Genomic DNA, 27820 nt, shown 5'->3' with positions numbered 1-27820 from the left:
GTTCCTTACGGTTCTTGCTGACTAAACTTTGCTAGGAAGACATACCTTATCTTGAAGTAATAAAGTCTCCTCTGTTTTATGCTAAGACACACATAGTTTTCCTATGTACATATGATGTATTTGTTTATTTGTAGGCCTTTCATCCATCTGGACTTAATTCTGAGTGTGCTGTGAAGTCAGGACGAGGAGGTGAAGAGATGTCTATAGTAAGGCCAGGGCTGGTTACCCATGCCCCCCGGTCCCCCGCCCCTAAACCCTGGCCCTGGGATGCCTACATCTGCCCCAGGGCCTTCTGCAGACCAAAGAATGTGCCCAGAAGGCTGCTTTTCCTCAATCTGCCCAAAGGCTGGGGGTGGCCCACAAGGCATGAGCTCTGCCCTGGATTTTTCATTCCAAATGGAAAGCCAAAGGCTGCCACAGTATTTATGCCACAGTCCCTACTAGCCCTGCTGATCCAAAACGGCCCCTTAACCACAATCAGAACCTTCCCATTTACCAAAAAACAACACACACTACCTTTTTATTCCACTTTCTCCTTTGTAATTAAAAAAAATACAGCCTATCTCCAACACACTCACGCAGAGGAAAAGCTGACGAGCAACCCACCCCTCCCCGTCCTCTGGGTTAAGTGAATGGTTTGACACGAGTAACTTTCTGTTTTTAGCACAAAGCAGTAAATAGCAGTATTTAGAAGAAACAAACACAAGTGAATAACTGAATATTTAAAAGCAGAATTTTGGCTAAAGGCCCAGCTTCAAATTCCTTTGGCTCTGCTAATTCAAGCAAGGCATCCTTGAGGAAATAATTTGACCCCTTAAATTTTCTCATCCATGAACTGAGGACACTCTGAGGCCTGCTTCTCAGGGCTGTTTAAGAGTCCCAGGAGGTGCTGCAGGCCAAGTCCGCAGCAGACGGGCACCTTTAGTGTTTGCCCGTGGGGAGAGGGCTTAGCGATGTACACCACCACCGTTGGAGGACAGAAAAGTGAGAGTCTGGTTTAAGGCGTGCCAGAAGTATGGGCTGGGGTTAAGGATGCAGTATGTGCAGGCTGATTGCATCTGCTGGGGACGCAGGTCCTGCGACAATGCCCATGAGGGAGCCCTCCACGTGCTATGTCCTCCCGGCACCTGAATTCCACGGGGCTTGTTAGGGGCCTGATAAGCATGGATGTACTTTGGTTTTGTTTTTTTAAAATAAATTTATTTATCTTTGGCTGCGTTGGGTCTTCGTTGTGGCGCACGGGCTTCTCATCGCGGTGGCTTCTCTTGTTGCAGAGCACGGGCTCTAGGTGTGGGGGCTTCAGTAGTTGTGGCTCGTGGGCTCAGTAGTTATGGTGCACAGACTTAGTTGCTCTGCAGCATGTGGGATCTTCCCCAGACCAGGTCTCGAAGCCATGTCCTCTGTATTCGCAGGCAGATTCTTAACCACTGAGCCACCAGGGAAGTCCAGCATGGATGTACTTTGAACGGGTAGAAATATTTGAAATTCGGGGAGACCCAATCAGTACTGGTGCCCCTTACGTGCACTGGTACTCCTTGCAGGACCTCATCGAGGGACCAGGCTTCAGTAGCGCTTAGCCTCTTGGGCCTTCCCCACATCTGAAGAGCCCTGCTGCACAGTGGCCTCCCCCGAGACTGGTGCTTCTGCCAGACACGTTAGGTGCTTCCCCAATGCCTTCAGGGGAAGGGAACTGGCCCTCCACGGCCAGCTCCAAGTCCCTTGTCGGAGGACGGAACCTGATTTGTCTGGTGCACAGAGACCCAGAAGGGCCCTCAGAGTCAGTTCTGGACCACTGACTGATGGGCGCTGGGGTGTAAATACTCCAGATCCCTCACCTCTGTTCCTTTAAGATGGAGCCAAAGTTACCCTCAGGGGACTGTGCTTGAACTTGGACCCTTGCTGACCTTCTCTGCCCCACTCCGCTGTGAGTTTCTCTCGGGAGCACTTCTTGATAAGCCACTTTCATGAAAATCTTTAGCTCTCGGTTTGTTTCTGGAGATACTGACCCAAGATGCCCCCAACCTTCCCACTTGGCCGCCCTCTTTCACCACTTGAGGTTGATGGTCCTGCACCTGGGACCCTCCTGGAGCCAGAGGCTCTCTCGAATGGCTGCCACCTGGATGTAAATTCTGTACAGCAGCAACGGTGTCCTTCTGCTCTGTGGAGACCTCTGAACTCAGCAAAGTCCGGGGCCCAGGAGTTGTTGAATGAATGGGTGCTCTCCCCTCTTCCGCCTTCCTCTTGGTAACTTCCCTGTTCATTTCCTTCTAGACCAGGGGTAAATCAGGACACAGATTGGGTGGCGCTCCAGTCCGACCATTAGAGCCTCAGCTGGACACCATGGGGAAGTAGCTGACATTGCGGCAGCCACTGCAAAGGTGCCGCTTAAGAGTTTTCAATTATTCACCAGCAAATACACCGATGTGGTTGCACATGCAGAGCGCAGAGCTCTCTTCTGAGCCATGATTAAGCTCTCACTGAGCGGAAGCCGTTGGCTTTAAAACACGGCCTCTCTAATGACTCAATTGTAAACTGCTTCTGTCGACTTGTAAGAGAGACCCGCACTGGCTCTACCCTGCCAGACACTTGCCACCAAACATGGGGAGGCCCAAATATGGGGAATAAATCGGTGTCACTTCTAGAGGCCCAGCCCAAAGCTGTCTGTTAGTTTAACCATATTTGAAATGATCCTCCACAGCAAACACTGATATAACTTTAAATTTAGTTACATTGGAAAAAAAAAAATTTTTTTAAGATACAGAGTGGGGCTTCCCTGGTGGCGCAGTGGTTAAGAATCCGCCTGCCAATGCAGGGGACACGGGTTTGAGCCCTGGTCCAGGAAGATCCCACATGCCGTGGAGCAACTAAGCCAGTGAGCCACAACTACTGAAGCCTGCGCTCTAGAACCCGTGCTCCGCAACAAGAGAAGCCACCACAATGAGAAGCGCGCGCACCGCAGCGAAGAGTAGCCCTCGCTCACCACAACTAGAAGAAGCCTGTGCGCAGCAACAAAGACCCAACGCAGCCAAAAATAAATAAATTAAATCAATAAATTGATTAAAAAATAAAGATACACAGAGTGTCTGTAGTTCTACATACGAAACATGGAAGCAGCCAGTGTGGTGTACCTTGAAACAGTCATTTGGCTGAGGTCCTGGTTTACTCTGTCAGTTGTCTGAGGCCAGTGTTGCGTTAGATTCTTCAATGACCTCAGATGTCACAGATATCGCCATATCACTGCCCGTGGCTTTGTGTTTTAAGGTGAAATAATAAGCTAACCGACAGAAGCACAAAGCTCTTTCTAAGAGTTGGCACTAATGTTTCTACAGCCCTGGCTTCAGCATTTGTGTCTGAAGTCTTGATTTTGCATATTTTAAAAAGATTTTAAAGAAATGTTTACAGTGGTGATCATTTTGTAACGTACAGAAATACTGAATCACCATGTTGTGCACCAGAAATTAACTTAGTCTTGTAGCTCAATTATACTTCAAAAACAAACAAACTGATAGAAAAAGAGATCAGATTTGTGGTTACCAGAGGTGGGAGTGGAGGGTCGGGGAGGGGAAATTGGATGAAGGTGGTCAAAAGGTATAAACTTTCAGTTATAAGATAAGTAAGTACTGGGATGTAATGTAAGAGAGTAAATCCTAAGAGTTCTCATCACAAGGAAAAAAAATCTTTTTTCTTTTTCTTTTCTTTTGTATCTATATGAGATGATGGATGTTCATTCAACTTCGTGTGATCATCATTTCATGGTGTATGCAAGTCAGATCATTATGCTGAACAGTGCTGGATGTCAATTATATCTCAATAAAGCCGGGGGAAAATAAGCAAAAAAAAGAAACATATATAGAGTACTCTAGGTCAACAACAGAGAAGAAAGACATACAATGTGCTCCATCAAATTTAAGATAGTATCATTATAAGACACCATCAAGAAAAAAAAAGATCTGCCAGTTATAACACACCCTTGACTATAGGATACAAATAACTTCAGAGATGGTAAAGTTTGAAAATCAGTACATCTTAGAATCGAAACGCGCTGTCAATTGTCTTCATGGAGCTCAAGTGGAAGGGCCTGAGGTTGTGTTGGTTGATTGTTAGTGCCTTGTTTTGCTGTCTTCTTAGTAACAAACGTGCTGCGTGTGACTAACATCCTGGAACTTACAAAACGGGTGCGGTCGGATGACCAGCCAGCCTTCCAGCTTCCTGGGCTCCACCTGGCACCCCCTCCAGGTGTGACAGTCTCCCGAGAGGTGTTCCACAAAGTCAGAGGCTGGAAGACTGGCCAGAGCAGATTCCCACACAGCGAGCAGGCATCTCTGCTCAGGTCCTGGGAAAAAGGAAACTGGGAGGCCGATCGCATGGGAAACTAGAGCTAAAGCCCGAATGTGCTGCCCTTTCAGCCTTCGAGCATTCAGAGGAATCCCAATGTGGGTAGGTTCACCACTACAATCAGCCTTGCCCACCCACTCACCGGTTCAGCCACAAAAGTTGTTCCTACAGTTAAGAAAACTATGCAAAACTTGAAGTGAAAAAGCTCCCTTCAGGGTTTCCCTGGTGGCGCAGTGGTTGAGAGTCCGCCTGCCGATGCAGGGGACGCAGGTTCGTGCCCCGGTCCGGCAAGATCCCACATGCCGCGGAGCGGCTGGGCCCGTGAGCCATGGCCGCTGAGCCTGCGCGTCCGGAGCCTGTGCTCCGCAACGGGAGAGGCCACAGCAGTGAGAGGCCCGCTTCAAAAGTTCCCTTCAAAGTCCTAGTTGGGCACCATCTAACAAGCCTGCCTAAGGGTCGCCTGGGATCACATTTTGTTCAACTCTTCTTTTTTTTATTTTTTTGTCTGAATCGCATGGCTTGCGGGATCTTAGTTCCCCGACCAGGGATTGAACCCGGGACCCCGGCAGTGAGAGCACAGAGTCCTAACCACTGAACAGCCAGGAATTCCCTCAACTCTTTTCTTTGGATGAAGGCTCAGATTCTGTAAAGTCAGATGCAGAACTTATGGAAGATTGATACGGTGCAAATGATATTTGTTTGGCAGAAAAGATAACCCCAAAGGTTTTGGTTTTATTGCCCTGTCCACGTTGAGCCAGTTTTGTGTTAGGCTGAATTATATAAAATTGCAGTGTTGGAAGTGCAAAAAATGGTTGCATATCGGCAATATCAAGCCCATATCTAACTTTGCAAAGTTAGATACACAAAGCTGGCCAGTGGCAGATTTTTAAAGCTGGTTCAAGATAAAATACTTTTGTCCGCTCTTTATTTATTTATTTTTTTGAAACAGCTTTTTATTAAACAGCAAAGCATAACGGCAACACAACTTTAAATGTTTGAAAACTTTAAATGTTTGAAAATTAGGTCACAAAGGGATGCAAAATGTTTGCAGTATGACTATCATATATTCATACAGCTAAAGTCATCAGATCTTACACCAATACGAACATTAAGATTATTCTATGATTAGCCTAAATTTAATAACCATAAACTATATTAGTGGATCTCTCTTCCTATTTAATATTTTAACATTACTTCTGATACTGATTTCTTTACCAAATGGAATCTACAAACTAATTTTTTTTTTTTTTTTTTTTTTACAAACTAAATTTTAAAAAACTGTTAAATGACTAAAACTCTGCAAACCAGTAGCTGGGTTTACAGAAAATTCTGGGAGAAGTAGATAAAATACTGAGAAAGCATCAGTTCGTATACATGTAAAACTCTCCCATTTTATTCATGATTCTGATACTGAAACACTTTTAAGGGACTTTGCAAAGTTGATCATCTGGGTACTGCAAATAAACCTGAGACCAAACTTTATTCCCTTCTAGGTGTGGTTACATAAGGTTAGCCAAACTTAATCCATTTTCTTATATATTCCCCCCCAAATCTAATTTGTGCCAGAGATACCACAAATCTGGACTAAAAACAAGTACTTACCAAGTACTTACCAAGTACTTGGTTACAAGTACTTACCAAGTATTGAATACTTCTCCTACCCTATTTCTGTTTTCCTCAAAATTTTCTGTTTCAAACACACACACAACCAGAGCTCGTCTTTTCAGATATCAAGTGGATTATTTTGTGCAAAGGAAGTTTTTAATGACAAATCTTCCCAATATGATAATTCAGTTTCAAAGAAAAATCTTCATCCTTATAGCCCCCGTTTTCAATTGATTAAACAGAAACCAACTATCTTATCTTATTACTAAATATAACAAATAAGCCCTAAACTGAGAAAGTATCTTACTTTGGTTAAGTTTCAACAGAGTTCGGGCTACTCTCTTAGATGATTAACTAAAATTACTTTTTACAAATGTGAAACCAATTTTTTCCTTAGGGGAAGGAAAATGGGAAGAAAGCAAATGGAGAAGAGACACACGATGGTGGACAGGGTGTATAAAGCTGTGCATTCAGTACATGATTTTGGTCACTTTTTCACAACACGGTGGTTATCTTCTTGTGTCTCTAACTATGCCTATAATAAAAGACAATGCTAAACCTATAGATCAAAGCAAATTTGATATAACATTCATTTTCAAGTTTCACAAATATATGCATTTCTAATTATAAAGTCTCTACAATACGTCTGCACATTTTTGTAGACTAACATAATACACAAACTCATGGAAGTCTCCTGTTATGCTCTTAATTTTGCTTAGATCTGACATTATCTTCGTAAGTACTCAGTGAAGCCACAAACAAAAGTACTATAACTATTGCAATCTATCCACGTTTTAAAGAAAAAAAGGTCAGCAGCAATTCCATAAGACATAAGGGATATCAATCCCTTATTTTCTTTGGCTTTTTGTGTCAGTTGTTTGAAAAACACTAGAAGCTGACATGAGGTTTTCTATCTACTGTCCAAGAACTTGGTTTTCTGATTTTAGCTTCAGATTTTCTTCCTTAACTGCATCTACTCTTGCAGAGAGATCTTCAAGTGTGTGTTGGAGTTCCAACACTTGATTAATAAGTCATGTTTTTTCCTCCAGTTCCACCTGGTTTTCAGCATCGACTGCATCCATGTCAGCATTCATTACCTTCAGTAACAGAACTTCTGGGCCTTGGATACAAAATTCTTGGTGAATGGTCTGCCGTTTGAGGCACCGGCAGGGGGAGGGAGCCAGAGGATAACTCAGGTCTGGACACTTGGACCAACTGGCCCACTCTTTATTTGCTAGTCTCTGCCATCTATGATTGGCTCTAATAACTTGTTGATTTTCTCCTTAATGAGTTAAATCAATCTCTGACACATGCTCACTACGTATTTGTATGAGAATTATGTTTTTCACGTCTATCCGTTCTAAGAGACTTGACGACTGTGGGTCCTTGGCCCTGTGTGTGTATAGGGTGAGGGGTGTGGGTCGCTTAACCTCTCTGGACTTCAGTTTCCTCAAGCATTCAATACATCAATGGATTTCTAACGCCTCTTCTGGCTCAAACTCTTGGTGACGGCCAGCTGCCCCCCTTAGCCTTTCCGGAATGCAGTGGCATAAATATCTAAGTCACATTCACTTCCCTTTTTACCACCTCCAGCTTCCTACCGAGCAGCTGCCTGCACAGGGCTTTCAATAAGCCCTGGAGGAGAAATAATGACTCCCCCTTTCTGGAAGTCAATCTGAATGTATATATCTGCAACTCAGTATGCAAACTATCGAATTCAGCATTTCCAATTCTAGGAACTGATCCAAAGAAGCAATTAGGTATATGTTAAAGAAGGTTCTTGAGAACATCATTTATAATCATGAACAATGGAAAAAGGACTAAGTGTCTAATAACAGTGGCCTCCTTAAAAGTGTGGTACAGAAAGGTACTGGAATATTATACAACCCTTAAAATGGTGATTCTGTCATATATATACACACACATATATATGTTTATTGATATGTCAGTATATACATACAGAGACCTGTTATTCAGTGGGAAAAAAAGTTGTATGTATTCTCTGAGCCCATTTATGTAATATATTTATCTATGGATTAATATAATACACTAGAATTACAAACAGAGAAAGCAAAATTCTGTACTCATCAGCATCTAGATTCTCACAGGGCTCATTTCCAGGTGGTGCAATTAAAGAGGGTACAATATAGGTGATATTCTCGTTCTTCTTTACGTTAAGAATTTTTTCTGCAATAGCTTTTTTTTTCCATAGGAAAAATAGCTATCTTCTTTGGGAAAAAGAGAAGTAAAAGGACAGTTCAACAGGTGGAATTCATACAGAGCCTGGAGTTAACAGCCTAGCAGTTACAACAGTCTTCAGAGCTCCTGGGTTTGGCAATATGATAGTCGGCCAGTAGGTGCTCAAAGTTGCCAAATGGAAGTACCAGCAATATACCGCTTGGTTGGTGAAGGCCCTGATAAAACTAAGGAAATGGGATGCTCTGCCACTTGTCATGGCCTGAGTTAATGAATTATGTTCCTCTCCCCTCGAGGCCAGGTTGACACTCAGAGCTGTACCTCACCCACACAGCCCACCTTTTTTTTTTGACAGGTCAACTCAATTACAGGCCAGGGGTTAACTTCAGCATGGAATCAGAGTCACTCCTCATTCCAAAACCTCAGTTACACGTAAGGAAGTTTTCTCTCTCTCTTTTTTTTTCCTAGCTACAAAAAGCAGTGCAAACTCGGAGCTGTAATTTTCCTGTGCCCACTGTCTCTGCTCAGCCCACCCCAGTGCTACTAATTTCAAATGCCCTGAGAGTGTTTCAAGTGGCATTTCTTCAAATGTTTTCACCCAACACTAGCAGTGTGGGATGTGAACAGGCATGATTTCAAAACAAGAGTTACTGCTCCAGTAACATTGGAAATAGCCAATGAAACTGGGTTAAACATTCAATTAAACAAGTTCACGTGGACTCCTCAGAACCTTTTAAGAAGCCGGTGTAAGTGAGGGTCTCCAGGAAGAGAACAGAGTGTGTAGGATTCCACAGCCTTCTTGATCTTTTTTTTCTTTTAATTTTTATTTTATATTGGAGTATAGTTGATTAACAATGTTTTGTTAGTTTCAGGTGTACAGCAAAGTGAGTGAGTTATACATATACATATATCCTCTCTTTTTTTAGATATTTTCCCATATAGTCCATTACAGAGTACTGAGTAGAGTTCCCTGTGCTATACAGTAGGTCCTTATTAGTTATCTATTTTATATATAGTGGTGTGTATATATCAATCTCAAACTCCCAATCTATCCATCCCCCAACTCTCCCCCCACTGGTAACCGTAAGTTCATTCTCTAAGTCTGTGAGTCTGTTTCTGTTTTATAAATAAGTTCATGTGTCTTATTAGTTTTTTAGATTCCCCTTATAAGCCCTTCTGATCGTTAAGGCTCTGTTGAGGACACTTTCCGAGGAGCAGTGTTCTACAGAAACTCTTAAGGAAATGCTGACTTGAGGAGATGCTGACATGGCCCCTAGGAATAGTAACTGCCGTATTTGGAATTTCAATTTTAATTTTTTTTTTAAAAAGAGAAATGGAGTAAGGATTCAAGGGGAAAGTAACAGGAGAGGAGACATGAATCTCCAACTTGCAACATGAAGATGAAAAATTTAGAATCGATCATCAAAAATGTTTTTTTCTGTAAATTGAGTATGACAACATCCTCTGAGCACATATATTTAACTTAGGGAAGGAAGAAAGCAGAGGGATTATGAAAAGGGACTTTGGATTGTAAGACAATGTAAAGTCTGGTCATTTTCAGTCTTGTGAAGATGATTAGTAACTCGCAGGCAATGAATCATTGAGGCTTTGAAACTGACTAAAATGCAAACGCTTTGTTTCTAATCAGGACCTGGAGCTCTGATGTAGATGTCGGCCGAGGCACCCCAGAACTTCAGATGGGATACAGGCAGCAGCCCGTACCTCCCGGGGTCGCTGCTCCCTCAGGCTCCACTGCAATCACGTGGACGCCTCTGCCCAAGGCTGTAGATGCTCTGTGGGCAGATGAGGTCAGAGCAGGAGGGGCTCCATGCACGGATACCCCAGCTTCCCCTCACCCAGGAGGGACAGTTCTGATGCTCACTATACAGTCTCCCCAAGGCCCCCAGCGGGACTGAGCCCCAGTGGCTGTTCTCCCTTCTCTGTCTCACCTCCCTACGCCCCGACCTGAGCTTCTGGTGGTCACCTCCCAAACAGACTGCTGGTGTTCATAACCTGTCTCTGAACCTGCGTCTGGGGACCCCAACCAGTGTGGTTCTTTTCGCTATAAATTCAGAGCAAGGCCTCTCAGGTTACCTCCTCTACCTGAGGCAGCTGGGTGCCTTGGTCCCTCCCTAATGTTCCCAGGTAACAGGTATACGCGGGACTATTCCTGCAACTCTGCTTACGTAAAGTGACCAGAACGGGGCACAGCGGTCCAGCGCTAGCTTGGCCTCGTCTCTCCTCTACACAAACAGGACAAGTTTGATAAAGAGGGTTTCAACCCTCTTTATCATTCAGAATGAAACTAGCAGAATAATATTCCCCAGACTAGTATTTCCCAAACTGGGATGCACACGTGCATCACTTGGGGATCCTGTCAAAAATGCAGGTCTTGGTTCCTAGGTCTGGGGTAGGGCCTGAGATTCTGCATTTCAACAAACTCCTCGGCTGACGTGGAACAAGGTTCTAGGGGTCCAAGAGCCCTGAGGACAAAACCAATATATATGTATATATATATAGGTTAATCAACTCGAATTGTTTTAAGACTTCCATTCACTAATTCAATTCAGCTGCTCAGCTGCAAACACGAGAACAGCTGTTGAAAAGTCCTTCTGATGGTGGGAAAGTACATATTTGGCATATCCGGACACCAAAGATGTCCATGCACAGCACGGGGAGATAGCAGATTTGGAATGAGAGCCACTGTCAACGCACATTTATTGAAGATTGGCCACCTTTGGGGAACTGGGCTCAATGGACACTGAAAGACGTAGAAGACATTGTCCCTGTCCCTAAAAAGGCTTACAATGTGACTGGAAAGGTAAGACAGAGAAAAGTAACAGGAAACACATGCCTGGTGAGTGGCCACAGCCGGTAGTGACTTGGACAACTTTAATTGGTCCTAAGTCACAGTGCCGCCCCTCTGCTCACCGAGCAGACTGCATGGCCCCCGCCCCAGCGGGCAGACACCAGGAGCTGCATTTTGCAAGAGACTCAGGCTTAACTTCAGCCGTAGCACACACTCCCCACAACACACATGCTCATGTACCTTGTGGGTGATGTTCCTCTATTAGAGACGTTTTAATGTCCGTACTCAGGGCAAGAGAACTAAAAACTTTTAGAGGGGCTTCCCTGGTGGTGCAGTGGTTGAGAGTCCGCCTGCCGACGCAGGGGACGCGGGTTCGTGCCCCGGACCGGGAAGATCCCACATGCCGCGGAGCGGCTGGGCCCGTGAGCCATGGCCGCTGAGTCTGCGCGTCCGGAGCCTGTGCTCCGCAACGGGAGAGGCCACAACAGTGAGAGGCCCGCATAACACACACACAAAAAAAACTTTTAGAAGCAGAATCCATCCCACGTTCATAGCTGCATTACTCACAATAGGTGGAAGGGGGAAGCAGCCCACATGTTCATCAACAGATGAATGGATAAACAAGATGCGGTTTATACACATAATCAAATACTGTTCTGCCTTAAAAAGGAAGGAAATTCTGATACATGCTCCATCATGGGTGAACCTGGAGGACATGATGCTGAGTGAAATAAGCCAGTCACAAAAGGACAAACATTGTACGATTCCACGGATGTGAGGTTCCTAGAGTATAATCAAGTTCATAGAGACAGGCAGTAGAATGGTGGCTGCCAGGGGCTGGGGGGGAGGAAGGAAGGGGAAGTGAGTGTTTCATGGGTTCGGAGTTTCAGTTTGGGAAGATGTAAAGGTTCTGAAGATGGATGGTTGGGACGGGGGCACAATAACATGAATGTACTTAATGCAACAGAAATGCACACTTAAATATGGTTGAAACGGTACATTTTAGGTATGTTTTACCACAGTTAAAAACCAGAATCCACAAAAGTCAGAAAACAGGGCTTCAGAGTTTTTTGTTTTGTCTTTTTTACGGATCTATGCTACAGGGACTGTCTTTGGAGGAAATAAGCTACAATGGCCCCGCTGCAGCTTCTAAACCCTGGGGTCCCCTAAGAAGGTAACGGTCGTCTGAAGCGAAGCCCCAGAGGGTCCGAGATGTGACCTCTGGAGAGCCTGTCCACCGATTCCACACCTACGGCCCCAGGGCCTCTTGATGCCGGGATAAAATGCAGCCCCCGCGGTCATGTGTCCCTACACCTCGGCGTCTCCTGTCTCCTGATGACAACAAACACTCAGGATGGAGAACAGCCTGATGTTCACACACCAAGATGGTTAGGAGTGACCAGCCCAGCCCAGGATACTGGGCATCTTCCCAATGCTGGACAAGCCTCCTGGAACCAGGCGGCTGGGCTGAGACCCTCCAGGAGGGAAGAGCTGATCTTACAACAGGTGCATCGACCTGCAGGCCTGAGGTCGGGGCCGGAGCTAGAGAGCTGGGTCCAACCCCACATGCCTTCCTTTGGTGCCTACAAGCAATGCCCGAAAGCTCTCGCCTGGTTTTGGATCTGAGCATTTTGGTTCCGACAAGAAACTTGTCTATGGCCAGATGACTTCTGTGAGCATATGGAAGGCCCCTGAACTCTTCTTGCAACTTTATATGGAAATTTGACATTGTATAGCATGTATATTATATAACATACATGATAGTATATATAATACAAAGAGTCCTCTGTGCCATGGTCACAACTCTGCTGTAAATTTGAAATGATATCACTCAAAACCCTCACCCCCTACCCCCGGGGCGGGGTGGGGGGGAATTAAAACAACGTACTTAAGAATGAAAACCAGGCTGCCAGATGTAGAGAATGGACTTGAGGACACAGCGGGTAAGGGGAAGCTGGGACGAAGTGAGAGAGTAGCATGGACATATATACACTACCAAATGTAAAATGGATAGCTAGTGGGAAGCAGCCGCATAGCACAGGGAGATCAGCTCGGTGCTTTGTGACCACCTAGAGGGGTGGGATAGGGAGGGAGGGAGGGAGACGCAAGAGGGAGGAGATATGGGGATATATGTATGCATATAGCTGATTCACTTTGTTATACAGCAGAAACTAACACAACACTGTAAAGCAATCATATGCCAGTAAAGATGAAAAAAACCCAAAAAACAAAACAGGCTGCCAGGAATCACTTCCCTAATTTCTCCCAGCTCATCTTCAAAGCTCACTTTGCATACTCTTCTTGCTGGGAAATCTCTGCTTTGGAAAGTTCAGGCAGCTCTGTTCCTCACCCTCAAAATCTGCGTCTAAGTACGCTTGGACCCCTAGTCAGAGGAAGTGTGGCCGACACACCTCTTCCTGCACAGGCCACTGGGCTCCAAGGCCTGGTTGTGCCATGGCCCCTGGGCACCCTGACCACACCGAGCTGAGCCCCTTCACCGGGGCTCCTGCTTAGCCCCCTGGCGAGCCAAGGTTCAGGGGTCCCCAGGCAGACCCGCCGAGCTTCCTGATGAGCCCCAGAACCACACAGCCCTGGTTGGAAGGCCAGCTTGGGCTCCTGCCGCCTGGGGGACCCGTGGGAGAGACCGTACCTCCCTGAGCCTCAGTCTTCTCATCTGTAAAAGGGGTGATGATCACTTGGTGGGGGGATGAATGGGGCCCAGCATAGGGAAGGTGCCCGCACATCTGTGGCCGTAAGAGCCCCAGCCGGTGGTGGGTGGAGGCTGCTGAGCCCAGCACTTGGCTGTCAAACGTTTCCAGGAAGGAAGCATTTTAATTTCATCATATAGTTAACTTGCGTGTCACGTGGGAAAAATAAAAAAATATTTTAAATTATATACAAATGGTGGTGGTGGGGCAGAATCTTTCAGGCTTTGGGAAACTCTAAAGGCATTTAGTGTGGTCTTGGGGTAGGGCAGGAAAGCACCGTAGGGTGAGTGGCAGGGGTGAAGGAGACAGGGAGGGGGGCTCGGGGGGAGATTATGAAATGGGCTGCACTGGGGACAGATGTTTTATGTCCTTTAGTAGATTACTAGCAAAAACTTGAGAGCAGGCATAGTGTTCACTGTGGGGATATTTTTCCGCCACTCAAGCCCGAAATACAGCTCCTTCAAACAGGAGATGCTCATCAAATGACCACGAATCTCTCCGAATGGAAATGAAGCGTTACCTTCTTCGGCCTGGCAGTCATTTCTCTCTCTCCAGTCTGATTCTGAAAAACTCTGAACTTTTGAACTTGAAGCCTTAGTTATAAATGATGATGTCTTTGCGCTCCTCGAGTTAACCCCAACTCTCATTCACTTGTATGCCCCGCGATGAGAGATTCCTTCCGCACCATGATTCTAGTTACCAGAGGGTTAGTCTCCCCCTCTCTCTGATGTCCAAAGTCTTTCTGAAGTTCTTATGGACAGAACATAACGTGACGCTTCTTAGATGAGTCTTGTCAGGCCTTGAGGCGGTAGCTCTATGGATGTGACGGGTGAAGGACAGACAGAAGCTGTCCTAACTGGGGAAGTCTCAGGACATCCACGTCACATGTGACAGGACAGGTACCACCCATCATGTCATTTATTTAATGCTCACATCATCCCGGTGTGATAGGTCTGGGGCTTTTCGTAACCCTATTTCACAGATGAGGAAACTGAGGTTTGCACAGTCTGTCCCACATCAAGCAGGTGGTAACGGAGCAACAGGGCTTGGCAGACAGGGTTCTTAGACCTGCAGAGCCATGACCTTCCCACGAGTCTTTTCTTTTGTGTAAGGATGCACATCTTTGAGGCACTGAAGGTAATACTGGGCTTTGCTACAGTGGAGAAGGCTGACGTGTGCACCTCTGGGAAGCTCCTGTTGGCTGTTCCCAGGATGAACTTACCAGCTTCATCTCAGACCCTGGGGCTCCCCAGGACATCCCGAGCTCAGCCTTCCTGCGTCTGTCTCCTTTTTGGCTCCTGGGCATTTCCTTTCCTCTGCGGATAACTGGAGTCTGAAGCTGCTCTCATGCCCAGCTGAAGACTTGCCCAGAAGCCAGGGCTAAAGGCTGGTACGGAAGCTCCCCTGGTTAGAGCCCAGGGCAACTCCCAGCTGCCTGGCATCTCGTTAGGGACCCGCCCTTCCCGAGGACGGCTTTGACAGTCCCTCCAACGTGGATGTCATATATCAGAGGTCCTTGGAGGCCTCAGGACACACTCAGCTATGTTTTGTCTGACTCGCCCCACGTGGGCTTGTCCTGTCTTTTATAACTAAAATGGTTTCAGCATTTAAACATATGATGTTTCCTACAAAAAAAATCAGGAGGTTTCCATAAAAATCTAGGTTTCTAGCTTCTTGAAACTGAAAAACTCTGGGCCGTGGTGATGCTGACCTCTTTATACGGGATATCTGCTTCTGGTTTGCCTCAGTCCCCACCACTCCCTACTGTTCGCCAATACTGAGGCCAAAGGTCAGTGCTCAATTACCAACTTGCACCTGGGAGGGCTCGACTGGTTTAGGTTATGCGCCTGGCCCCTGTAGGCACCAGAGGTCGAGAGCTCTGGTATATTCACTCTGGCTACTTCTGATGATCTATAGGAGGCAGGGAATGTGGTTCGGGAAAGCGCATGGGCCACGCCCTTGGAGACCAGGCCCTTAGTGGCCCTGTCATGTGTTCATCTGTAAACTGGAGGCGCTGCTACCCACACTCAAGATTGCCTTTAAGAAGTCAGTTGCAAAATGCAATTATCTCCCAAGTCAGGGCTCAGCAAACTCTTCCTACAGAGGGCCAGAGGGTCAATATGTTAAGCTCCAGAGGCCGTATGGTCTCTGGAGCAACTTGGTTCCACCACCGTGGGATGGAAGCAGCCGTGCACAGCACCTCAGTGACCAGGTGTGTCTGTGTCCCCACCATGGAGACAGGCGCTGGCCGGGTCTGGCCTGAGCGTGGCAGTTTGCTGACTCTGCCCTAATTGACTGTCCGGTTGCCTGGATGTCTGCCCTCTGGTCTACTCCGCATATTTCAGGTAGAGAAGTTATTTAAAAAACTCTGGGGCGGGCCTGAGCAACAAATACACACCGAGACCTCACAACATTCCTAAACGCCTTGCCTTCGAGTGGCTCTGGTCCAGCGTTCCCAGGGCCGATTCTGAGAAGGTTCAGAGAAGGAAAACATGAAGTCCACGGCTCCAGAGGGGCCAAGATGACATGTGCAATAAAGATGAGAAGGTGGAGGGTGAGGCAGAGTGAACCGGAGGTGACGGGGAGACTCGGGAGGCATTTTGGGAGAGGGGAGAAGGGATGTTTCTGGAGGGAGCGGCCAGGCACGGGGACACGGGTGGGTTGACCAGCAAGCTGAGCTGTGCTGGGTGGGAGGCCCACTCTGCACCCTATGAGGGGTGGGGGCCAGGGAAGATGTGAATTGCACTCTGGTTTTCTTGGTTGATGGATTAAAGACAGGGTGCTGTTGCCAAGCTTTCCGAGGGCTGCTCGTGTTGGATCATGTCACTCCCTCTCCCCCAAATGCTCATGGCTTCACTGCACTAAGAATGATTCCCAGGTCCTCACCCAGTCAGCACGATGGCCCTGGCTACTCCCCCCGCACCGGGCCCTTACCTCACGCCCACCCCCGTCTCCCACCACCCAGACACTGGCCACCCTGTTCTTTCAGAGTCTCAGGCCCTGCTCCCCGGCTTGTGTGCTTCCCCCTTGTCTGGGAATAATTTTCTCCCTGCCTCTTTCTCTCCTGCAGGGTTCAGCTTAAACACCACCTCCTCAACGAGCCCTCCCCCCTCAGGCCTTCCTACCTGTCTGTCCTTCAAGCTCAAGTTTCTCTGATGGTTATCTGCTTCCCCATCACCGCACACTCAGTGCCCAGGGCTGGCCCTGCCACCATAGGTGCTGAATCAATACAGGTTGAAGAAATGAACGATATATGGGTAATACACACATACATGCATTACGCGCTTTTTCATTCATCCAGCATATTTATTGAACACCTACTATTAATGGCCAGGACAGTGGGCGCTAACCACACTCACACTTTCCTTGCTTTCTTTACTTCTGGAAGACCTGCCCCAGAGACAGAGAAACCCCAGGAATGGGTTATTTCCTAATTGACACTGCAGACCAGGAGTTTTCAACTTCAGCACAGTGGAAATTTAGGGTCAGATGATTCTTTGTTCTGGGGGCTGCCTGTGTGTGATAGGAAGCCCGCCAGCTGCACACCCACCCAAGCTATAACAACCAAAAGTATGTCCAGAGAACCAGCGGCCTAGACTGGACTGGCTGTCCTGGACCAGAACCCGGAGGATCTGCATCTTCAGCCATCAGCTTCTCGGGAAACAAGCCCCGAACTGGGAAGTTCAACGAGAACTGGCCTGTTTCCACCTGAACTTAAGTAACACACACAGAATGTCAACACACCAATTCGACAAGGCTGCCAGGGACCAGGTCTGAAACAAGACAGAACACAGACACTCAAACCACAAAAATGACTAAACGGCCCCCTCTTCTGACACACAGCGTCGCTGCTTCTGTAGCATTGGCGCGTTGACTCCCTCCATTCCTCCTGCCTCTGGATAAAACTCACTGCGCTGCCCAATCACGGGATTGCCCTCACTTCCTGATGACACTCCAAGCCTCCTTCAGGGTTGCCAGATGAAAGACAGGGTGCCCAGTTAAATCTGAATTTTAGATAAACAGAGAATACTTTTTTTAATGTAAGTATGTCCCCAATATTGCATAGGATGTACTCATGCTATATCTGAAATTCAAATTCAGCTGGTGTCCGGTATTTTTATTTGCCAGTCTGCAACCTAATTCCTTAGAATTAGCCCAAATCCTATACTATGCGCCTCCGGGTGCCCTCTTGCTGAGAGTCCTCTGCTTGAGGGTTCTTCTAGTATGTTCTCAGCAGTTGCAGCAGCTAGTAAACCCTGACTCTGATGCAGGTTGTGTTCCTGGGTGTCTTTAGAAAGAACAATCCCCGCTTTTTGAGGCAGGAAACTCTGAGAGGCGGTCGTCCGAAAGGGATATCTGTGAGTGGCCAGCAGAGGACAGGCTGGGGGTGACAAGCAGGGAAAGTGGAGTCAGGCTCACATCTTAGTTAACCAGCGTCCAATACAGGGGCTGCAACCTGGAAAGAGGTGTGGGGGGAGTATCTCATTTCAGCACTGGATGAGGCACAAGGTCGACAATTTAAGGCCCCGAGGGTGCTAGGTCCCATCTCTACAAAATTCCTTCCAAGTTGAAGTACAGTCACCAGGGAACCACCACAGAATTGACAAGTGGTGTGACCCTGGGCAAGTTTTGTAACCTCTCCCGGTCTCAGTTTTCCCACCTGTAAAATGGGCATAACGATAGTGTGAGGATTAAATAACTCAATGGGTTGAAAGTGCTTGGAACAGGCCTGGGAGAGTGTGAAACTAAACATAAATTTTTAAAAGCAGTTGAATAAGGAGGAAGGTGGGCTGTGCATGTGAAGTGGCACCACGATGGTAGTTTTTGCCAAAATGCCAGGCATCCAGCAAAGGACATGCTGCTTCTGTTTGTTCTTCGGTTCCTTTGGCTAACGGCCGTGTAGACCAACAACAGAGTTAAAAAATTAACCTCCCCCAAGCCTTCCCGGGAGAGGGGAGGAGCCCACGTCTCTGAACCTCAGCTTAGAGAATATCAGAGCACCGGTGGGCAGGTGTCGGAGGCCTGGTGGGCGATTTGGCTTCTGGTTTACAGGGGCTGGGGCAGGTGCCTCAGTGTCTGTGTGCAGCCGCTCTTGAGAGAGTGAATGAAACATGGGCGTGGGGTGAGGGCACAGACAGAATAAAACAGAAGATCTTATCAGACGGTGGCAATTATTCCAAGGCTTGTAGAGAGTGAGTGGGCACAATCGTCAAAGTACCATGTGTGAGCTCACAACTCCACTGGGAAGGTGATGTCACTGCATTTTCCAGACGGGGACATGGAGACAAGCCCAGAATTCAGCCATTTCTATGTTTTTTTGTATCAGTCTGTTTAGTCATTCAAATCTAAGACATAGAGCAGTGATTCTCCAGCCTGACTCCCCCCGGCGAGCCTGTTAAAACGCAGACCACGGGCCCCAACCCCATCATCTGATTCCCACATTCCACAATCCAAGAACCTGCATTTCTAAGACGTCTCCAGGTAAGCTGACGCGGGGAGCTGGCATCACACTTTGAGAACCACTAGTCGAGGCTGCCTCGGTAACAAACTCCGGGTGATGCCGACACTGCCCGTCTGTCCGGGGACCACATTTCACGTGTCAATTACTTCCTAAAATGCAGGCAAATGCAGAGACACAGACTCGGGCATCTCACCTTGACAGGTTTACCTGGTGAATCGGTGTCTTCTGGTGGCTCCAAAAACAGGAATCACCAGGGCCCTTGTTAATGCCAGAGGCTTCCGTTCCCTCCCTTGGAGGTTCTGATTTATGGATATGAGACGGGCCTGGGAGTTTCTATGTTAACAAGAACCCACAGGGAGTACATCCTTTCATTGTCATGCTCTGGCACTGCTTAACTAGGTCACCTAAAGATTATTTAATTATCTAAGGGGTGCACCTGTGTTTGACTTTGCTCTGTGCTGTTAATGAAGGACTCAGGCACTGTGAAGATACAAGTCAGCCTGCAGATTTCGGTTCAGAAAAAAAAAAAATTACCCCAAAGGACACAGTTTTATTGCCCTGTAGTACTACTACCAGTTTTGACTTGAACTTAGCAAACTTATTACAGAATGACTTTTTAAGTCAACTACAAATACATCATCTGTCCAAGCGTTATTTGAACCAGCCTTACACTGGCCTCCTGGATTCATGCATGGTTTGAATAAAGCTTTGACAGATGTTCCTTTTATATTGTATGAGGTGTTCATTTTATATTGCATGATTTAATTTTTCGAAAATCATACATTGAAACAAGAGTCCTTCAAACCTACATCTTCTTCCTTGGTATCCTCCTAATTATAAAAACTCAGAGTTACAAGTAAGCCTGTAGAAATAACGTGGTTGAGGGGACCTGGGGGAATCTATTTCACTCCCGATGTTTAAAAGGCAGAGTTCCTTGAAGCAAGTAAGAACGTGTTGTGGCCTAACACGCAACATTTAATATCAGAAATGGATGGCCAACATGTGCTGGGAAACTACCCTCTAAAACCATGAAATCCATTGTTTTTGGAAACACGAACAGGAACCGCTGTCCAAAATGTTCAGGGCATTCCTAGAAAGTCAGGCCCTGGGTGGGGGTAGGGGTGCAGGGTGTGTGACCTGTGTCCTGGAAGCATTTGGAGCAGATGGTGAAAGATATGCATGTGTGTCCAAAAAAAAGCCAACCAATGCTCCAGAAAGAGGCCACTGTCCCCATGACCTCTTCAGATGGAGTTTCCTGGGGGATCTCTCGGGAGAAGGGTGAAGCGACCAGAGTGGAACCGTCGGGAAGGCTACGTGGGATGGGGGTGCCACATGAGAAAGTCAGGCCAGGTGCAATTCCCACCCCTGCTGGGGACTAATAACCAGCCCCTGGCACTCCAACCTCCCTGGGTCTTAGTTTCACTATCTGTGAAAGGAGGAGGTATAGAGTCCACAAAACATAAGCCTTCACTCTCCAATACGGAAGTCACCTGCCACGTGTGGCTGTGGAACCTTTGAAATGCTGCTAGCCTGAATCAAGATGTATTCGGTGTAAAATACACACTGGATTTCAAAGGCGTGGTACTAAAAAAAAAATGTAAAATATCCAATTAATATTTTTATATTGTTACATGTTGACATGACAATATTTTAGATATACTAAGTTAAATAAAATATATTATTAAAAATCAATGTCGCTCCTTTGTTTTCTTAAATGTGGCTACTAGAACATTTAAAATGACATCTGCAGTTCACTTTGTATTTCTATGGGGCACCACTCCTCTAAGGCCTCTCCAGGTGTAAGCATCTAGGAAGAAAGAAAAGACACACCGAATACTGATGTCAGGTATGCTTTGCAATATTATTATGACGAATTAGCAAAACACTCTCTGACATAGATCGCAGCAAGATCTTTTTGATCCACCTCCTAGAGTAATGAAAATAAAAACAAAAATAAAATGGGACCGAATTAAAAGTTTTTGCACAGCAAAGGAAACCAGCAACGAAATGAAAAGACAAACCACAGAATGGGAGAAAATATTTGCAAATGAAGCGACCAACAACGGATTAATCTCCAAAACATAGAAACATCTCATGAAGCTCTATAACAAAACAGCAAACAACCCAATCAAAAAATGGGCAGAAGATCTAAATAGACATTTCTCCAAAGAAGACATACAGATGGCCAAGGGGCACATGAAAAGATGCTCAACATCATTAATTATTAGAGAAATGCAAATCAAAACTACAATGAGGTATCACCTCACACCAGTCAGAATGGCCATCATCAAAAAAAATCTACAAACAGTAAATGCTGGAGAGGGTGTGGAGAAAAGGGAACCCTCCTACACTATTGGTGGGAATGTAAACTGGTGCAGCCACTATGGAGAACAGTATGGAGATTCCTTAAAAAAATAAAAATAGAACTACCATATGACCCCAGCAATCCCACTACTGGGCATATACCCAGAGAAAACCATAATTCAAAAAGACACATGCACCCCAATGTTCATTGCAGCACTATTTACAATAGCCAGGACATGGAAGCAACCTAAATGTCTATCGACAGAGGAACGGATAAAGAAGATGTGGTATATATATACAATGGAATATTACTCAGCCATAAAAAAGAACAAGATAATGCCATTTGCGGCAAGGTGGATGGACCTAGAGATTGTCATACTGAGTGAAATAAGTCAGACAGAGAAAGACAAATATCATATGATATTGCTTATATGTGGAATCTAAAGAAATGGTACAAACAAACCTATTTACAAAACAGAAGTTGAGTCACAGATGTAGAAAACAAACTTGTGGTTACCGGGGGGAAAGGAGGGGGAAGGGATAAATTGGGAAATTGGGATTGACATATACACACTACTATATATAGAATAGATAACTAATAAGAACCTACTGTATAGCACAGGGAACTCTACTCAATACTCTGTAATGACCTATATGGGAACAGAATCTAAAAAAGAATGGTATAGGTATATGTAGAACTGCTCAGGGGGGCAATCACACCAGTCCTCTTCCCGCACCATTCTCTGCTCCAAGAGGATCCCCCTCGGGGTCACGGACATGGCGACGAAAGACAGAACGAATCTCTCATGGCAGTGCTCGAGCTGTGAATTGAGGATGACTTCCTGGCACTACGCCAGAGCCACGGCTAGGCCTACGTGACATTTCTACCACCAGGCAGACACCCGCTCAGCCCACATGAGCTCCGTTGTCAATGGATAAAGGGACACCAGCTTGGAAGGGCAGCTGGGAGCCTGATGGGGAGGGGTGGAAGGTGGGCAGGAGGAGGGAGGGACACAGCAGGTTTGGGCTACAGAGGCAGACCCGTGAGGGCACAGGGACAAGACCGGTGGAGAAAGAGCTGGGAGAAGGTGGAAGCACCATCTGAAAGTCCTCGAATGTCAAGGTGAAGAGTACAGACCTGGTCCAGGGTGCAGCACGAGCCGGGGTCTGCAAGCAGGCAACTCAGATGGATGGAATGATTGACAAGAAACAACCAACCAACCACATTCAGAGGTGGTGCAGATGGATTCCGGGCATCATCTGCAGTGCCCGCAAAGGGAAGAATGAGACCCTAAGCAGGGAGTTGGATGTAGGGAAGGGAAGGAGGGGTGGATCCTGAAGACTCGAGGGGGATCTGCCAGCACTGGGCGCCTGGATGGGGTTGGGGAGGGGTGGCTTTGGAAGCCAGGCAATCCAGGAAAAGGAGGGTTCCAAGATGATGCTGAGTTTCTCGGCCCTCAGCCAGGACCACTTAGAACTCTTCCAGCCCAGATGACGCCTTTCTTACTGTCTCTTTCACACAACACAGCCTTGCAATCTGACAGCTCTCTGTGTCCACATCTATGACTAGGTGCAGATAACTTTGCTGCCTTGTCTGGGGCATCACCTGTCTGCCTCCACATGTTTTCACAGAGACCTTGCAGGGCAGGAAGACACTTTTCTCACGGGTGGTTGAGGAACATTAGCAATGATGCTGGGAAGGGCTGTGGACCATGTGTTTGTCCGGCACAGGATTTCTGTGGCCAGGCTTCCAGGAAGAGACTCCATGAGCACCACAACCCCGGGGCTTTGTCAATTACACCAGAATGCTCAGACCATCCACCTTACCCAAGACCCTTGCGTCCTGCAACTCATCTGGGTCACTTCCAGGAGCCAGGACAGATGCGAAACCACAAATCAAGGCTCGCTGCTCGTGGTTAGCAGCTCTGGCTTAAAAGCACACACAGGATAGGGGAAGATGACGCTGCAAAAGAGGTCTGCTGACTGTCTTTCAATGACCCACGCTTTGCACAAAATCACGTGAGCCCTAATAATCAAGAAAGGGATAATGAACATGTGGAATCCAGCTGTGAGCCAAGAATGTAACCACGAATCCCCACCTTATGAAGTGGTCCTACCTGGATGTAGGGCATCGCTGGTGTGGTGGAGGGCAGCCCTGCAGGGACACAAGAGGTTCACTGAGTCCCTAGATTCACCCCCGGCTCTACAGCAGAGGCCACTTCCTAGGAAAGACTGCGCTGGGGCCCCACTCAGGTCATCTGTCCTCAGAGTCCCTCTAACTTCTTTCACGAAGCATTGTTTTCTCTTATAATTCGTTATTATGGGTTTAATATTATATTTGAGCAATATCCTTCTTTGGTACCAGACTGAAAGCCCCATGAAGTGGGATGGCTTCTGGCTTTTCTCTCCCTGGTGCCTAGAACAGAGCCTGGCTGATCACAGGTGCTCCATCAAGGTGAGTCAAAAAAAAGCATGACGAGTAAACAAAGAGCCAGTGGGTCCAGGGCCGTGCGGAGGGACAGCCCATCTCAGCGACCGAGGGCTACCCTGGTAACCATTTTTACAACGAACCTCCAAGGAGTCAGTATGAAATGTCCAAGGGGCAGTTGTCTTCATCCTATGGGTAACTGCTTGCCTAAATTGTGGAATAATTCATAATAACTAACAATATTATTTATCTAATATTATAATAATGAATGATATTATTATTCCATAATAACTATGAAATAGCCATAGTAAAGAGTAACAACGTCTATAAAGAAGAGAGAAAGAAGTATAAGGTAACTAGATCATCCACTTGGACCATCTAATGAATAAACGAAACAATTTAAGCTCTGCAGAAAAAAAAAAAAAAAAAAAGACAACACCAAGTTATATAGTTCCAGCCACTTCCACACGTTTTCCTCAAGGGCATTTGACTCAGGAGAGAAGCAGACTTGCCCTCAGTGGGTTCAGGCAGCCTCTCACCTCTTGTCTGATGGATTCTTTCATAGGACATGGCCCAGAAATACAAGTTAACTACTTTACCTGTTATACAACTTAAAAAAAAAAAAAAAGATTTTTCCCAGGACTGCAGGAAAAACTGGCTACATTGGACCTAACAGTAGGTAGTATTGGGTCCAACAAATTCCTCAGGAATTTTCAAAGGCAATTTGGACTCTATTCAATTTTCTCCTTTTGCTGGGACTTTAAAACCTAACTACTAGGTGAGATTCAGCCCCACTGCATTTCCTGAGCATAAGGTGGTGATTACGGACGATCCAATATTTAGGCTGATGTAGGCGGTGCCTTGGGAGAAGGGGGGTTTGGGTCCACCCTGTCCACCAGGAGGAAATGAATATCTCAGCGTAAGACAGAATCCAGGAACCAAAGAGGAGTCAGGAGCCTGGTCCACTGGGGGCTTGAGGGGCCCCTCTTGTGCCTCCAGTGGTGGATTTTACACAGGTTTGATTGAAATCAAGTAAACGGGCTGCGAACTAAGATGGCTGCGTCCACAAAACTTAACTCTTAGGACTGAGAATCGAGACCATCTGTGTCAACACAACTTAAGCATTTCTTCCAGGAAGTTACTGTAAACCAATAAATAACTCTGCTGTTCACGGCAGGAAATTCCTACGAAACAATCTGTCCTGGCACAGTTTGCTCACCTGGGAAAACAGCCTGCTGATCAATGGTTTACTCGCCAAGATTCCCTTTAAGGCCCTCGTCCTGCTGTATCCACCCATCCTGAACTATATTACGTCACAAACTTTGCTGAAACCCAGTCGATTCTCTGCCTTGAGAAGCACAGCTTAAAGGGTTTGGGCCTGGACCTCTAAACTCTATAAAGATGCCTCCTGACCTTAGACACCAATAGGCCTGTGCCCTGGCGACGCCCTCCCTGACAGCAGCTGCTTGAATGAACTTGGCTTTGCTTTACCAACAGCCTCTTCTGCTGGATTTTTTTGAGCCCACAACTGACAGAATAAATCAGGTTTGGCCTCTTGGAAACAGGAAGCATATAAAAGCTATGACTGGCCTATGACAGATTTCAAACGCACATTTCATCTCCACTTCCTTCCTCTTTTACATGATTCTGTATTTTCCAAATTTTCCACAATGAGTCTGCATTATTTTGAGGGTGAGTGAGAGGATGCAAAGCAAACACCATAGGAAGAAAATCAATTCCCAAGCGTACGTTAGAAACGATTGTCAGGTCTTAATTTAACACACACACACACACACACACACACACACACACACACACACACAGAGTATATAAAATACCCATTGAGCAGCTCATCTCATTAAGGTAGCAAGGTCTCCCATTGACATCAAAAGGCATGGAGAAAAGTGGTCCAGTTTTAATCAGGCTGCCTTGGTTCTCTCAGGCCTCTGGGGTGTTGATAAAATACACCAGCAAAAACATTCAGTCAGTTTAGGGTAAGGCCCAGGGATCTGTGTGTCGTTCTCTTTTTTTAATGAGCACTTAAGTGATTCACAGAATCAAGCCACGTGCAAAAGCACAGGAGCCTACAACCGACTCACTAGAATGCCAAGTCCAGCTTCCATCAAAAACTGTCCAGATGAAAAAGGACCAGGTTGGCGGTTGACAAAGGAAGGATGCCTCAACTGTCTCACTCAGGTGGCATTTCCCCATGCCTGGGTCCTGGGCCTGTCTGGAAGCACACTGACTCACAAAAGCCCCGACCTCCTGTAAAATCTGGGAATAGCTCACAGCTGGGCTCAGGCAGGGTTCCCCCCCACCCCAGCCAGAGCTGGCTCAGAGAGCAGGCTTCCCCCACCGTTCTCTGCAGCCCTGCAGCTCTCCGTGCAGCCAGCACAGGGAGTGAGATGCCCGTTAGCAGCCCCAATCAAGGCCTCCTTTTACCTTAAAGAAACTTCCTCGCTTCTCTGGACTGCGGGCGCCCATGGTCCAAGCTGACATTTCCCGCGGCGAGGCTCTACTGCACGCCTGGGACTCCTGAAGGTAGAGACATTTGTAATGGTTAGTCCAGCCTGTAGGAAATTCCTTTCTAAGCCACAGAACACTCACAACAACAGTCCTGCCAAGATCTTTTTCCATCAACAACAGAGTGCCATTTTATTTCCCACCAAAGCCCTTCCACCTCCTTTCAGGCTGATTTCCTGCTACAGACAGCACAGTTCCTAGACTCAGCCCCACCTCGCTGCCCGCTGCCCCCCCCCCCCCCCCGCCCGCTCCTCCAGCTGACGCCGAAGCCCCCTGGGACTGCAGAAAGCATAATGATTGCTCTGTGTGTTTGCTTGACCTCACGCTCAAGTCCTAAAGGGACTATGTTAGATGTCACTGTAATCTGCTCCAAAGCTCATGGACTTAATGTGGTTGATCACACAAGGCCAGCGGAAGAGTGAGGGCCTGCATGTCCCAGGAAATCCTGCAGGAATGGGATGAGGTCATTATGAGCTGGGCTGGCCCTCTCCCTCCGGCAAGGTCAACACAAGGGCACTGGGAATAAATCCCTCTATTTTCTCCAAAGAAATCAAAGACTGGGATGAAATCCTGTGCCCCTGTTTTCAGAGATCAGTTTGTGTAAGAAACAGCTCCAGGATAACCGGGGAAGAGGGGAGTGGACTTTGGAACGCGGAGAGGAATTTAAGGGCATGATATGATTCTGAATCACAACTGTGGCTATTTGAGCTTGGAATTTCCCTCACTGGAGCATCAAAACCCAATAATCTTCTCTCCTGGCTGCAACGCCTTCCGTGTTCACTTGTAAATAAAACACACACACACACACACACCCTCCCACGCAGCTGGCCCCGCCCCGGCCAGCATGCATGGAGAGGATACCTGGGGGAGCATCCCCAAACCATCTCCTGGACCAGCAGCAATTACGAAACCAACTCCCGCTCACATAACTTGCACAAGATGTGGCTGGTCCTAACCACAACCAGCCTGGTGGAAGGACGATAAAGGAAACATTAAATGAAAACATGTCTGGGGATCTTAAAAGGGGTTCAGCTGCAGGGGTAGAGTGGGAAGGCACCAAAGCCACAGTAGCCGCTGCCAGTTTGCTGAGGCTCTTTCATTATTAGCTGGGGAACAGAGAGGCAGCTGCACTCAAGGGCATTTCAACAAGTGGAAAAGCATAATGACTTTGCAGAGAACTGCATACGTTAGGAAGCAAGGATCTTTGGAGACAGGCACATTTCTGCCCCAAGATCGGCCCCTCCCTTCACATCCGCGGTGCGCTGTGATGACCCGTGGAATTCCATCTCGGAAAATGAGAACGCAGCGCACACCCACCCCTCCTCTGGGGCCGTCACCGATGTTAGTCGTTTCTCCGTGGTTCGGTCCCTTTAAAGGTTCAGAGGTATCTTCCCTGCGATTCTTCTCACTTGGAATCCCATTGGGATGAAGGTCAACCTTCCAAAAGCCTC

The 27820-nt window shown here is 46.9% G+C and overlaps 1 protein-coding gene and 1 pseudogene across 3 annotated transcripts in view; both read right to left on the bottom strand.

Moving 5' to 3' along the window:
* Window positions 1–26381, bottom strand: part of RIN2 (Ras and Rab interactor 2) — a 97803-nt gene extending 71422 nt beyond the window's left edge. The window contains exon 1 of one of the 3 annotated variants that reach the window (XM_033840342.2): window positions 26289–26381. In XM_033840342.2, the coding sequence (XP_033696233.1) occupies window positions 26289–26345 (57 nt within the window). In that variant the 5' untranslated portion in view covers window positions 26346–26381. Of the gene's footprint in view, window positions 1–25065; window positions 25390–26288 lie in introns of those variants that run through there. The other 2 variants (XM_033840345.2, XM_073792618.1) reach the window with 2 other exon arrangements.
* LOC117308122 (short coiled-coil protein pseudogene) lies at window positions 72–26376 on the bottom strand (annotated as a pseudogene).
* Window positions 26382–27820: the final 1439 nt, after the last annotated feature.

The sequence above is a fragment of the Tursiops truncatus genome, chromosome 15 (assembly GCF_011762595.2).
Source record: "Tursiops truncatus isolate mTurTru1 chromosome 15, mTurTru1.mat.Y, whole genome shotgun sequence".
Taxonomy (NCBI): Eukaryota; Metazoa; Chordata; class Mammalia; order Artiodactyla; family Delphinidae; genus Tursiops; species Tursiops truncatus.
The sequence above is the reverse complement of the archived record's forward strand: the minus strand, read 5'-3'. Positions and strand labels throughout refer to the sequence as shown.